The sequence below is a fragment of the Rhineura floridana genome, chromosome 3 (assembly GCF_030035675.1).
Source record: "Rhineura floridana isolate rRhiFlo1 chromosome 3, rRhiFlo1.hap2, whole genome shotgun sequence".
In the NCBI taxonomy this organism is placed as follows: Eukaryota; Metazoa; Chordata; class Lepidosauria; order Squamata; family Rhineuridae; genus Rhineura; species Rhineura floridana.
Genome location: NC_084482.1, coordinates 58,247,008 through 58,260,884, shown reverse-complemented (window position 1 = coordinate 58,260,884; position 13,877 = coordinate 58,247,008). Strand labels below are relative to the sequence as shown.

Below are 13,877 nucleotides of genomic sequence, written 5' to 3'. Positions count from 1 at the left end.
ATAAAGTGTGGGTGAGCAGAAATAGACATAGGGATGGAAGGAGAGACTGTAAACTTGATGAATGGATAGATGTTAAGGTACATGGGGTGGGTAGCTAAGTGGGCAAAAATAGGCAAATAGTTGGATGGCTGAATTCAAAGCCGTCTTGCTCTTTGATGACAAGGGGGAAGAGGGGTTGGAAGATTGGCCCAGAAATAAATGACTGAATACAGAACCCTTGAGTCAGAACAAACTTTTACCCAATTTTCGTTCATTGTCAGCAGCCACTTCCTCCAGTATCCAGCACAGATGAAGATTTGCAATTACAGATAGCGCTGACCCTGAGCAAACAGGAGCATGAGAAGGTATCCCAAGCCCAGGTGGTGAAAGGGCAGTTTTAACTTTCCTCTTCTTGAACTCATGCCTCTTTCAGTGGGGAAGCTTTTTGCCTAGCTTTACATCTTTTTCCTAAGAAAATGCTGCTCTATCCAGAAGGGTCTAGAAATTCCGCACATCTGATGGCTTTGTTGAAATCCTGAAAATATTCATGTGAAAATATTCATGTCCTCATGGTTATGGAAGAAATCTTGAATTGTGTAGGAAGTCATTTCAGAGAATCAGAAACCCAAGATCTTATGGGTTCTTTCTCTCTCTAGGACAAAAATGATAACTTCTGAAATTTACCAAAATTCAGTGTTTAACAATCAGACTATGGATGTAAAATCAGCATAGGGAAGTTATCACTTTTCAGAATAATGAAATGAATCCTAAGCATGCTTACTAGAAAGAAAGCCCCAATGGAATTTGCTCCCAAGTAGGTGTGCATAAGATTGGTCACAAAACTTGGTCTGTTTTTTAGATGGGAGAATTCTAGACCCCATTCCCACTCTCTCTCCCACTATGTCTATTTCCTTCTGCCTTCGGATTCTTTTCTGATGGTAACTTTATAACTTTCACAGTTCTAAAGACTAACTATTCATAACAAGAGAATAACATGGGATTTATAAGTATATTTGGAAATTAAAAGTGCAGCTGTCGCATGGCCTTACCTTACCTAAATGATGGTCATTGGCAGCAGAAAAAAAAATCCTTCATTTTTCTTGTACTCAGCTCATGCCTGTGTGTTGTTCATTTTACTTGCAGGAAGTTAGGGCATGTCAAGGAGAAAATTCACTACTGCAAAGGGCATTGGAAGAGAGTCACCAGGGCATGGAAGAAGAAGAGAAGACCAAGAAAAGTCAGGTATGAAGCACCAATTGCTTGGCTATCTGGGGGTGTACAGAAATATCTGCTTTGGTTTGTGCAAATTTGTATTCCTCCTGTGCTTCCCTGCCAACCTTTCTCTTGTAAGTACCTAAGATGGCTTCTCCTTAAGATGGAATTGCATTGGGAAGCCTGGTGCTTAAATGCTCCCCACTCACTGATGCCAATTGGCTTGAATATTCATGAATATAAGAAAATCCCTGCTGGATCAGACCAAAGGCCTATCTAGTCCAGCATTCTGTTCTCACAGTGGCCAACCAGATGCCTATTCAATGCAGGTTGCCTAAGACAGGATGTATCCTGTCATGCCAGGCCACTAGCTTTGGGAAGATTCTGATCCCAGACATAGTAACAGGCTCTTCCACTTGTTATAACATTCCAAAGATCCATGACTAAGGACATGTGATTTCATACTCCTTATGGTTGCATTTTTGGGGCTTTGTAAAATCCTTGTCTGCAGCCCAGAAAACTTTCAGAGAACTGCTAGGGGGGAAAAACAGCAAACCAACAGCCCCAGCTGGGATTGAAGGGCTTAACTGTATGCTCAAGTGTTCTTGATTTCAGAAAAACTTAATCATGCTTAAATTTCTCTGGATTGCTCCAGCCACTGTATATTTTATATATTTGATTTGATTTTTAAACTACACTTATTTATTTAAAATATTTCTATCCCGCCCTTCTACCTTATAATAGGGCACTCAGGGGGGCTTACGAAAATAAAATCAATAAAATTGTAAACAATAAAATCACAAAAACATTAAAATACATAAATATACACACACACACACACACACACACACATATATAGGGAATGGTACTAAAGGGGGACTACAAGGGTAAAATTTAACGTAGAAGGCATAAAATCATAAAATCAGGGTCAGGCTCACTTCATTAGATGAGATCCCAGGGCAGTTTACAAATATGTATAGTTAAAACAATAAAAAAGAGTATATATAGTTTGGCAGTAAACGTTAAATACAAAGATAATACTTAAAACTATTAACCTCAAATCAATAAATACAATGAAAGAATAACCACACTGGAGAGCACAATTCTATTAAACATGAAAAGGCTGATTTAAAAGGTACGTCTTCAAACCACACCTAAAACTCAGTAAAGAGAGAGACAACCACACTTCTAGGGGGAAGGAATTCTACAAATGGGGTGCCACAATCAAAAAGGCCCTTCCTGGCATCACTATCCAACAAGCAACATGCATTGGTGCAAAAAGGGGCCTCCCAGCAGATCTTAAAGCATGGTCTGGCAGATACCAGGAGAAGTGCTCCTTCAAGGAATTATCACTCAAGTTATTCAGAGGTTTATAAGTTAATGTCAAAACCTTGAATTGGGCCCAGTGGCATATTGTCAGTTGATGCAGTTTGTGCAGGACCTGTGAAATATGATCCCAAGGAGAAACACTGTTCACCACTCTGTGTTCTGCACTACCTAAAACTTTCAGGCTGTCTTCATAAGGAGTCCAGTGTAGACTGCATTACAGCAATCTAAATACAAGTTTCCCTGAGCATGGATAACTATGGCTAGACTATCCCAATCCAGGAACAGCCATAGAGAACTGGAGATAGGCACTCTGCCACTGATGACTCCTGGACCTCTGACAGTGTAAAATCAAATAGAATCAAGGAATTTGGGTGCACATAGAGTAAAATAACAAAAATGGTGCATTTGAACCACCTCTTGGTGACACTGTGAGTAAGAACTGGTGACAGGAGGAATTATCCTGGGGATCGTCTGTACAATTTTCAGGTAAAGTGTTGAAAAATGGTCAGTTGCACTTACTGCATTTGTTCTGGATCCAAATCAACTGGGCTGTTTGTATTCATTCATTTATTGCACATACATCCTGCTAAGAGCTTACATGAGGTACCAATGCCCCTTCCGGGCATTGATTAACAACCTAACAGCATTATGCACTCATACACCATTCTCACACTCACAGCCTGTATAGTATAGAATCCGAACTTCATTGTTAAGGCCTTTGGCCATATACAATAAAGTTTTGATTGAGAATCCAACCTTTAAGAAAGGGAGGAATTGCAACACCATGCCTAGGGAGAGTGAGGGTATGTTCTCTGTTCTTTGATAGCTTCCAAACTTGTAATGTTCTACTACAGTCTTAGGGCGGTAGTGTACTAAGGCATCTTGTCAGTGCAAGGATTAAGGCTAGCACAATGGGACTTTCCTCACTCTCCTCCCCCTGTTTGCCCTCCCCAAATCTACTCTGGAGGGTGGAGGAACCCCTAGAACAGATTTGGGGGCACATGAGGGGAGGAGAGGGGAAAATCCTGTTGTGCTAATGGTAATCCTTGCACTAATGTGCTATGTTGAGTGCAACCCTATGTGTATTTTGAAGCATCCACACTCTTAGGATCTGTGAGGCCTAATACATTTGATTCCTTTGTATCTTTCCAGTCCTCTGTGTTGGAGCTGGCAGATATTTTTGGACCAGCACCAATAACTTCTACCCACACTTCAGCTGACCCATGGGATATTCCAGGTGGGGGCAACAATCGATCTGTTGAGGTTTGGAATCATGATACAGCCTTCTCTCCCCCAGCTCTGTCCTTGTCTACTTCTTGGGAACATAACAGTAAGGAGCTTTGCAGCTCTTCTGTCCTTCCCCCTTCCTCACCCATTCTATTCATGCTTTGGGGTAAATGTCAACCCATTGTTTGTGATTGTTCTGCTTTGGACCCTGTCTTAAGTGATTTATGTTGTTGATGATGATTGATTAAAAAGGTGCTCTAGTTAATTAGAGGAGAGATTTTTCCTTTTTAAAAGTGTTTATAATTACAAAAATACTTCCAAACAGGTGCCATTTTGGAAGGAGCACTCTCCCCCTTCTGTCTCACACAGAAAGAGATGATTCTTCTAAGATAGTTCCTTTTGACTTGCATGTATGCATCATTTAACAGTGTTCTCCACTCTACAAAATGCATTGATGTGCAAACGTCCGCATGTAATCAAATAATACTCATACATAATCAACCTAGATTTCCTTAACCAGGTGGCATCTCTAATGCTGCCCCCCATTCATCTGCTCTTAACTTCATCAAGTATGAGCTCCTTGGTTTATTTATTCCTTATCTATTCCTGCCCTCCACATCCTGACTACATTTTGATTTACTTGACACTTCCTTGTGTTTCCCTCCCCCCCCAGATACCAAATCTGCTGTGGGATCAACAGGAACATCCTGGGGCCCCACTGCAGACCCTTGGGTGCCGGTACCCCCAGGGGACCCTCTAAATCCATCCAGTCAAGCCTCCCCAGGGCCCTGGAATCTTCCTCATGGCTCCTCCTCCTCTGCTTCCTCTGTGGATCCATGGGGGGTGAAATCCCCACCTTCAAGTGTCTCCTCTTCAGACCCCTGGGGAAGGTCCTCACCACCTGCTCTAGTTTCTGCAGGCATTACTTCTGCTGCTGATCCGTGGGGAGCCTCTGTGGATAAGTCTTCCACAGCTGGTAAGAGAAGCTCCTGTTCATCTGCAGTCCTCAAGGCCATTTAATGTGTAGAATTACTGGTTTCCTTCCCCTTCTCCAAAACTGCTTGGCCATAATATATTATATCCCCTTGGCTTGTTTGAGCCAATTCATGTGCTGTTTATATCCTCTGCTAGGGGTGAGAAGCAGTTACCTCCAGGTGAACACCCAAGTGGCTAACTATATGATGGTTCCTTTAGGGGGAAGCCTAGATCCACATGTAGTCATATACCGCATGTGGTAGAGATGGGACTGGCTGGTGCCCTGCCAGGTTATGCGTCTCTCTCTTCTACCCTGGCACATGTGCAGCTTCACACAGCAGCAGCATGACTCTCTCTCTCAACTCCAAGAGATGAACTGGTGGTGATGGCGGGGAAGGGATGAGCACATCTTTGCCATCACTTTTCTAGGGCTCCCAAAGGAAGCACCTGTGGGAACTGCTTTCTCTGTTTTTGGGTTCCATTGCACTGTGTAAGAAGGACAACCATGGGGATTGATCATTACCATTGCTTTCCCAGTTCCTAAGTCTGCAAGGCGGCTAAGAGAGGTGCAGAGACCCATGGAGTGGGAAAGGGGCTTGTAACTAGAGGATTTAGCCTCACTAAGTTTTCTATCTGTCTTCAACCTCTCCTTAGATAGTGCTACTTTTGACTTGTTTGCAAAACTACCTGCACATGTAGATCAGCAAGAACATGACAGTTCCCAGGCTCCATCATCCAGGAAATCCAATAGCCCTGTAGGTAAGTGAAGGTGCAAGTCCTCTACGCACATTTTCAGGCATCATTTTGATTCTAACTTTGACAATCACTATTTTATACCTATCACTCTTCTTCCGCTGCTTTTGTTTCATAGTATGTGTCCTGCTGGAAAATATAAGCGTGACTTTGCCCTTACTTCATAAATTGTATAGTGTGAGCATTAGAACTTTAGAGCAGCCTGTTCCAGCCTGGTGCTTTCAGTGGAGGCTGGTCCATTGGTACTACTGGGGCACAGCCCTCCCAATGACAATGTCAACTAATTTTTAAAAAATGCCCCCCAGTTTTAAAGCCATACATTCTTTCTTGTTCCACACACATTTTATGCTTCTATTTGAACTCAGAGAAACTCTACTGATATTTATGTATATCTACTGTTCTCTGGCCAATCAGTTTCTTGTTCTCTGGCCAATCAGCTCTCTGCACCACTCAGCCAATCCTTATCCAAAAGTGTAGCTATGATAAAGAGGTCCCTCCTCTTGGTCTGCTGGCTTGTGAGCCCTCTTAGAAGGCTTCTACTCCATCTGTTGTTAAGAGGTCTGTCTAACACAGCCACTATAGCAAATTAGGGAGGAGGCAAGGAAGAGTCTAGACTGCTTCAAGAGCAGCCCACTTGGTAGTCTTAGCCTATGTCAGAATTACACATTGGTTCTAAGTATGCCCAGATGTATCTAGATATATCTGTGAGAGGAGAGGAGGGGTGGGAAACTACTCTAAAAGCAGGTTTAGTTTCTTCATAGGCTGGACTGGGCCCTATTTATTGTAGTGGGTTAGTTAGGAAGGGAGAGGAGATTCTTCTTGGTAGCAAACTACCCCTAAAAATGTTTGGCTGGCATCATAAGGGGGGGGGAATCTGGTTTCTTCATGGGCCAAACTATGCCTTCTTTCATTGTTGTGGGGGGAGAGATTCTTAGTGGCAAACTGGCCCAAAAATGTTTGGCTGGCATTATAAGGTGGTGTAGGAGAAGAATCTAGTTTCTTCATGGATTGGACTGGGCCTTTTTATTATCAGGGTGAGGGAAGGGGAGTTTCTTGGTGGCAAACTGCCTCAAGAATGTTTGGCCAGCATCACAAGGGGTATGTGTGTGTGTGATCTGGTTTCTTCATGGGCCAAACCCTTTTTATTGTCAGGGGGGTGGAAGAGGAGATTTTTGGTGGCAAACTACACCCCCCCAATGTGGCCCCACTCATATGGCGGGTTACGTTCCGGACCCCCACTGTAAAGCAGAAACCGCTGTAAAGCAGAACCCATTGAATAGAATGGCACGTGATGCCCGAAAACCGCTGTAAAAGTGGAACAAGCGCCGTATGAGTGGGGCTTTAGTCTAATTGCGTCTAATTCAGACCGCTGTATTAGCGAAGCGCTGTAAAGTGAAGTGCTGTAAAGCAGGGCCGTACTGTATTGTAAGCGTCTGTGTGCATGGAGAGAATCTGGATTTTTTTCATGGGCTAGATCTGAAGTGGACTGAGGGAGAGGAGATTCTTGGTGGCAAACTTCCCCAAGAATGGATTAGGCTGGACTGGACCTTTATTAATTTATTCATTTTTATTTAAAGTATCTGAAAAATTGATATAGGTTCATGCAAGAAAGTTAGTCCCCATAGGTATAAGAGCAAGAACTTATAATTATTTTAATTAAAATAAAAGCTTAGGAGTACTTTGAAGAAGACCAGATGTTTATTTTTTTTTCTGAACCAAGGACATGATGGGGGCTGGGGGAGAAGAGGGCAGGAGAGTAGTTGATAACACAGATATCCTGGTATTGATAATCCAATTAGCAGGGCATGTGTGGGGTTGTTGCATACTTCTGCCCCAATTTCACTTTGATTGGAGAGGTGGAACCTGTGTAAATGTGGTTGATCACAAGGAGAAGGAATTTTGAGTTAAGCAAATGCCTGCCTTTATAAAAACCAAGAGAATTAAATATACTTTGTGTGCTAATGTCCGAGTCCCCACACCAGTGGAATACTGGAGAAACTTGTGGAACATCCTGCTACAGAATTCAGAACTGATTATATGGTTTGAAAGACCTCTCTTTCTTACATTTTGGCTTCTTGTTTTTCCCTACCTGCCATATCTTTTTCTCTGAGTAATAGGAACGTACAGTTTACAGGATTGGTTTTATTTAAAGAAAGAAGCTCTGGAGCTCTTTAGGCAATAACTATTATCCATAATATTGCTGTGACAGCAGCTGGAATCCCTTCTGAACCAGAGCAAGACACTTTACAGTTTAGTTAGGTACTGTATGCAAAACTGGAATGTTGAAGTATCCACAGTATGTTTTCAAGGGAGGAGGATGAGGAGAAAGCCAAAATTTGGCCACTCCCCCATGACCTTGTCGGCCACATGCCTATAGCACCCTACCAGGTCTAGTGGGCACCAGCTGCCACTGGGTACTCTCCAGATGTTTTGGACTGATGGGAGTTATAGTCCAACAACATCTGGAGGGCATTGGATTGGAGAAAATTGTTATAGAGTTTCCATTCAACGTTGATGTCCTGCATCAGCAGGGGTTGGACTAGATGACCTTTTAGGCACCTTCCAACTCTTGGATTCTATGACTCTGTACTCTCATCAGAGGCAATGTAACATTGGAAGCTCACAAGATGATTTTTTAAAAGTCCAGATTAACATGCAAGAGTTTATATTAGAATGGGTTATCCACATTTTTTCTCGGGGCAATCCCATTTTGCAACAGTGCTTGAGAGAAAAAACAGCTTTAGAGAAGAGGAAGCTTTTAAAGTAGAATTTGAAGGCTGGGGCAGCAATGACACAACATATGTGTTAAAGGAAGGCAATTCTGGGTATTATGTCAATTATGTAATCAATGTTTTATACTTGTGGATGTATCATTATTCATACAGTATTGTTTTGGAACAACAGTTCTCCAAGGCCTTAGGCAAAGGCCTTTCCCAGTTCTAGGAATAAAGTTCCTTTTAACTGGAAATTGAACTGGTATGTAGTACATGTACTGAGATATGTCACACACATATACATCTCCTAAAGATATATGGAAGAGCAAACAAAGATGACTGGAGGCAGCAGCAGAATCTTTGGTAGAATTAAATGGCTTGGGACTTGAGTACCTAGAGCAGCCTTCCCCAGCCTGATGCTCTCCCCAATATTGTTGGGTACAACTCCCATTATCCCTCACCATTGGCTATGCTGTTTAACTGAGGCTGATGAGAGTCGTAAAAAAAAAATCCACAGACTACCAGGATGAGAAAGGCTGTCCTACAGGAGCCCTCCTCCTGCAGACACCTGCTTGGATACTAAGATCACCATCTGAGGCCCTTCTCGAAATCTCCCCATCATTTGAGGTGGGTCAGTGACTAGTCACGGTGCGCCATCTATGGAATTCCTTCCCAAGGGAAGTTTGCCAGGTGACATCCTTGTTCTCTTTTAGGTGCCAAGTAAAAACTTTTTTATTTGCACATGCTTTTTAGTTCTGTTGGACTGTATATGAATTTTTGAGTTAGGAATTTTATTTGAGCTTCCTGTTTTAGCGTTTCCCCTTGTAGTGAGTTTTATTATATTTTATTATATATGGTGTGTGGATGTGTTTTGGCAACTCTGAGAGCTTCATCTGAAGGCCAGCCAATACATCTTGGAAATGAATAAATAAATACAGGCATAAATAATTGAGAACCCAGAGGACAATGTGGGGCAAATGAGGGAATATCTCAATGTTAAAGAATAGAAATAACACACCATTCTCCGTCTCCCTCTCTCTCTTGTTGGTAGATGTGGACCTGTTCGGGGACCTTCTTCCAAGCACCAAAGAGAATGGAGTCAAGAATAAGGACGTTTTTGATATTACTAGTTTAGGAGACTCTCTTCCTGATTCTAAGGAGAAGAGAGACAGCAAAATGCCAGAGACCTTTCTTGGCCCAAATGCCTCTTCTTTGGTTAATCTGGACTCCTTGGTCACAGCACCCCTGAGCCTGAAGTCTCGTAATCCATTCCTGGCAGGTAGGCCATATAGGCAGGAAAGATCAGTTGGCAATTGCATAGGCCTTATTATATTATAGGGGCCTACAGGTGGCCAGCTGTTTTTTTTACCATGGCCAGTCAGCAGATGCTGGGGGATGGGAAGTGGTGGTTGTGTGTTGGAGGACAGAACTGGGTGTGCCATGTGGGCTGCCCTGCACCCCCCTCTGAGCTAGCCTGTGCTCTTGGGTGCAGTGGCGGATGGTTTCCTGTTGCCGTTGTTGAAATAAGATTAATCTACCAGTCCGGTCAGTCTCTGTATATGGAATCCATCTTACCCTTTTGCTTCAGGCAGCAAAATGTCTTGGGTCAGCCCTGCCTTGTGCCTACTTTTGCTGGTGCTCAGCCTAGTGCAGTAGTTCCTCATTGCACATCCCACGCCATAGCACCTGCCACACAGAGAACATCCATTCTTCCACTTTGCCCCCCCTTTCCCCCCTGGACCCATTTCTTCATGGAAATCAGTCTTTGCCTGAAACTTCAGGATGCCCCATACTGGGAATGTTGATGTTTGCCACTTATTGGAATGGTGCTTGTGCTTTCCCTCCTTGACTATGACTCCCAGTAACTCCTCTACTGCAATTCTGGCCAGTACTCCAGGCCTGGACATCAGAATACCTTTGGCACACATGGCAAAATGTGCACCCCCAGCCACAAGTTTCCACACTTTTCTGAGAGAATTTGGGTTTCTTTGTTGTGGAGAACAATCCATCTTCTTGCACAGATGATTTTTGTGTGTGGCAGTGGGGGCTTCACTTCCTGGATTTCTAGGTTAGCATACTAGGCCCCTGGGAAAGTTGTGATGATGACACCTCTCTCTCTCTCCTTCTCCCAGGTCTCAGCACGCCTTCTCCCACCAACCCATTCAACATCATTGACCAGCCCAAACCAACTCTCAACCAGATGCGGACCAGCTCCCCAGTGCCCACCATAGCTATGGGGATGACCATGAACTCCATGACCTACAGCGCTTCACTCCCTCTTCCACTCAGCAGCATCCCATCAGCAATGACCCTCCCAGCCTCCCTGAGTGCCTTCCCTCAGGCCGGAGCAGGGCCCTACTCAGAGCTACCCGTCAACTTGCCTCAACCTCTCCTACCACTGTCTGGCTCAGGTCCCCCGGCACTACCTTCGCAAGGCAGCATGAACCCTTTCCTCTGAAGAAGACTTTGTTGGTGTCATACAAACTTCCTCTTGTTCCTTCTCCAGCTGTTATGGAAAACCTCCCATGCAAAGGCTTTGTGGGCATATTAGTTTTGATGGGAGGAAACATCTCCCTGGAAGCTCTTCTGCTAATTTCTGCCCAGGCCGAAGAGACTCAGTTATCAAGAATCTACTTGTTTGGTGGCTTGCAGAAGAAGAAGCCGCGCCATCACGTTGAACATTGCCTGTAGTTTGCTGCCTCTGATGGTGAATGGGATGCTCCTGTCATCAGCTGGCATTGTTTTTGATGGGTTCAGAGGAGATGGGATGTCCTTTAAGAAGGACTCGATTTTCAAAAGTCTTTGTGCTCCAGTTCTTTTATGTTGGTACAAACAGAGGCTAAATTAATTTTTTTTAAAAATCACTCATAAAAGATTTCCCTTCATTGGGAAGGGAATCAAAATTATTTTGTAACCTGCATGGAAAACACAAAAATGTATGCCAAGGCTTGCAGCGGCGCTGAGTGCATGACAGGAGCACAGTCTCACTTCTGGAAATCAGGACAGCTCAACAAGTATAGCACTGTTCTATGTAAGAGGAGGAAATACAATTTCTTTCTTCAGAATTACCTTCATTGGGTTGCTTGACTAAGGGACATCTTTTCTTCAGCTATTCTTGTCACCCAGTTACACTATGGGGGAAAATGCAAAAGTATGCAACTAGAAAATTTTAATGACTGTAAAAATAACAATAATAATAGGAAGCAGAAGCAAGTAAGACAAATTGCACACACTTCTTTCTTTGTGCACCCTTCATACTGCTTGCAACATTTGGAGCAAGTTTTGAGTCCCATTATCTTGGACCAGGGGGGAAGATGGGATGAGATATGTAGAAAGTTATAGAATCATAGAGTGGGAAGGGAAAGTAATCTAGTCCACTCTCCTGATTGATGCAGGAAACTCAAAGATAGAGCATTCCCAGGAGATGGTTGTCCAGCTTCTGTTTGTGCATGGCAATATCAAAAGACAATCTCCACAAATGTCTGTTTCGCTTGGGGACAAGGGAAAGGCCTGGTGATTATGGGAAGGGAGCGGAGTAGCATCAACAACAACTACACAACCACTAGAAATCTGACCAACCTCCTTCTAATTACTTAGTAGAAAAAGTGCCCAGCTGTATAGGGAATAACTAGGCAGGCTAGAAACTTGTTTTTTAAATGCCCCCCCCCCCATAGTGAGATGCTCAGGAGTCTGAAGAAGCATCACATTTGATACTAGAAGAGCACAATTTCCAGTCTCATCCCATATTTCTGCCGAGATGTTCTTCCATTTGAAATTGCATGTCTCTGCCATTGTGGTTCTGCCTCCTTTGATCCAAGTGACTTTTCTTTTGACATCTCAGTAATGATTTGGGGAATCTGGTTTCTCCTTTATTATCTTCATGGACCAGTCCACTAGTTACGTATTTGACTGCAGACTTTGTTGCTGTCCCAGAGGCTGCCTCTTAAGCCCTGGACTCACAAACAGGGAACCCCTGAAAACGAGGTGTGCTCTAATAAGGGCAGAACCCACAGTGGAGAAACATTTGAAAGAACTCAGTGAAATTCATGGGAAAATTCTGGACTGCTTTAATGGAGGCAAACGATGGAGGTCGTCATTGGACTAGGACTTCAGGAATCCTGAATCCATAAGAAACCTTTATTATTGTTCTTGATGGCCTTGGAGCATTTCACTGGGAACTCAAACTTGCTTTAAAAACTCAGAAAAATATATCAATACATTATCTTCCATTTTCAGCCAACCTCCCTCCCTCCTAGGATATGAATAGACATGTTGTAAACCAATAAGCTGGAAAGTCAGAGATAGAGTGTATATGCAGCATGACGTTAAATCCCATTTACCAGCTGTGTCTTAATCTAGGATTTCAGCATGCCAATACAAGATGCATCTGCAGGACAAGATGTTTGTGGAGCCCTGATCCAGCTGGAATGGGCTAGAGGTGGGGATAGGAATAGGGGCCAGGCATGGAGAGCAGTGTGGTACAATCATTGAGGCTTGGTTGCCAATATGTGTAAGCACCACCCCAGCAATCACTATACCAATACAAATTTCTGGCTATAACAGAAAGTTGGGGGCAGGGGTGGGGGGATATGCAGGCAATAAAAAGTTCAAACATGTTTTGAGGTTTCATACTTCATAATGAATTCTTTGTCTGTGTTAAACCTCTTTCTCTTCAGGTTTGGTCAAAGTAACCTCAACTACGGTTGCATAGGAAAAGGGTGGTTTTTTGAGGGGTAGGTGTCCAGAATGCTGTCTTTAAAACTCTGAGATATTTACTTCTTTTATGCCTATACAGTGCCTCTATTGGTAGCTGTTTCAGTTAAATTTTTATTTGTTTAAAACCAGGGTTTCTTCTTTCTACCTATATGAACACAGTCTATTCAGAGCCAGAACAAAGCTCCTTGGCCTCAGTTTGAATATGAAGCCAATTAAGAGGGATGGCAATGCTTCTTGCCCTCTCAATGGGCAAGCCTTGCATGCAATTCCTTTAGAAATCACTTGGGGGGGCACTTTTAGTAGGCGGCAATCATGTTTGTGGAAAGCATTGCTCAATTTCAGTTGATTCCCTAATCACATCAATAGTTAGTGCCATAGTCGGAGGAATTGCCAGAAGCCAACCTGTATCCCAGCATAGTAACCTTGGACACTGCTGTTCTACTGGATATGTTTCTCTGCCCCCATTATACTGCGAGGGGTACATTTGCACTGGCTCATTGGGGGGTGGTATCCTCTGGATCTTTTGGAGCTGAAGGGGCTGGCACAACAACCTAATATAAGTTGTTTGAGGGGAGCTTGCAGGGAGCTGAACCAAATGACTCTCAGTTTCCCTTGCCAAGGATAGTCAGTCTGCTTATGCCCTGGCAGGTAACTCTGATGGCTTAGAGTCAAGGTGCTGCTTGTGTTGCTGCAGTGATCATAGCTAGATAAAATGGGGACACCTGAAATTTTAGAGTACTCTTCAGCACAGAGCTCTCTAAGATCTGCAAGAACAAAACTTCATATACTGTCTGTAACAAGAAATCTTATGCAAAAAAGCTTAAATCTTGTTGCCTGTCTGCTATTTTAGCCTTTTGCAGCTATTTTATCACATCATCTCAAGTTTCTAACAATCACAACCATGAGAGATATAGAATAACACTTTGAGTTATTAAAATTGTCTGGATCCATTGACACGATCTATTGTGATGA

General features: G+C 43.2%; 1 protein-coding gene across 7 annotated transcripts in view; it reads left to right on the top strand.

The window, feature by feature from the left end:
- Positions 1–12,803, top strand: part of EPN3 (epsin 3) — a 40,529-nt gene extending 27,726 nt beyond the window's left edge. For 4 of the 7 annotated variants that reach the window (XM_061616032.1, XM_061616030.1, XM_061616031.1 and 1 more), the window contains 7 exons: positions 261–344; positions 1,123–1,221; positions 3,673–3,850; positions 4,421–4,723; positions 5,377–5,481; positions 9,241–9,468; positions 10,322–12,803. In XM_061616032.1, coding sequence (XP_061472016.1) covers positions 261–344; positions 1,123–1,221; positions 3,673–3,850; positions 4,421–4,723; positions 5,377–5,481; positions 9,241–9,468; positions 10,322–10,647 — 1,323 coding nt within the window. In that variant the 3' untranslated portion in view covers positions 10,648–12,803. The remainder of the gene's footprint in view (positions 1–260; positions 345–1,122; positions 1,222–3,672; positions 3,851–4,420; positions 4,724–5,376; positions 5,482–9,240; positions 9,469–10,321) is intronic. The other 3 variants (XM_061616035.1, XM_061616036.1, XM_061616037.1) reach the window with 3 other exon arrangements.
- The last annotated feature ends 1,074 nt before the right edge of the window (positions 12,804–13,877 follow it).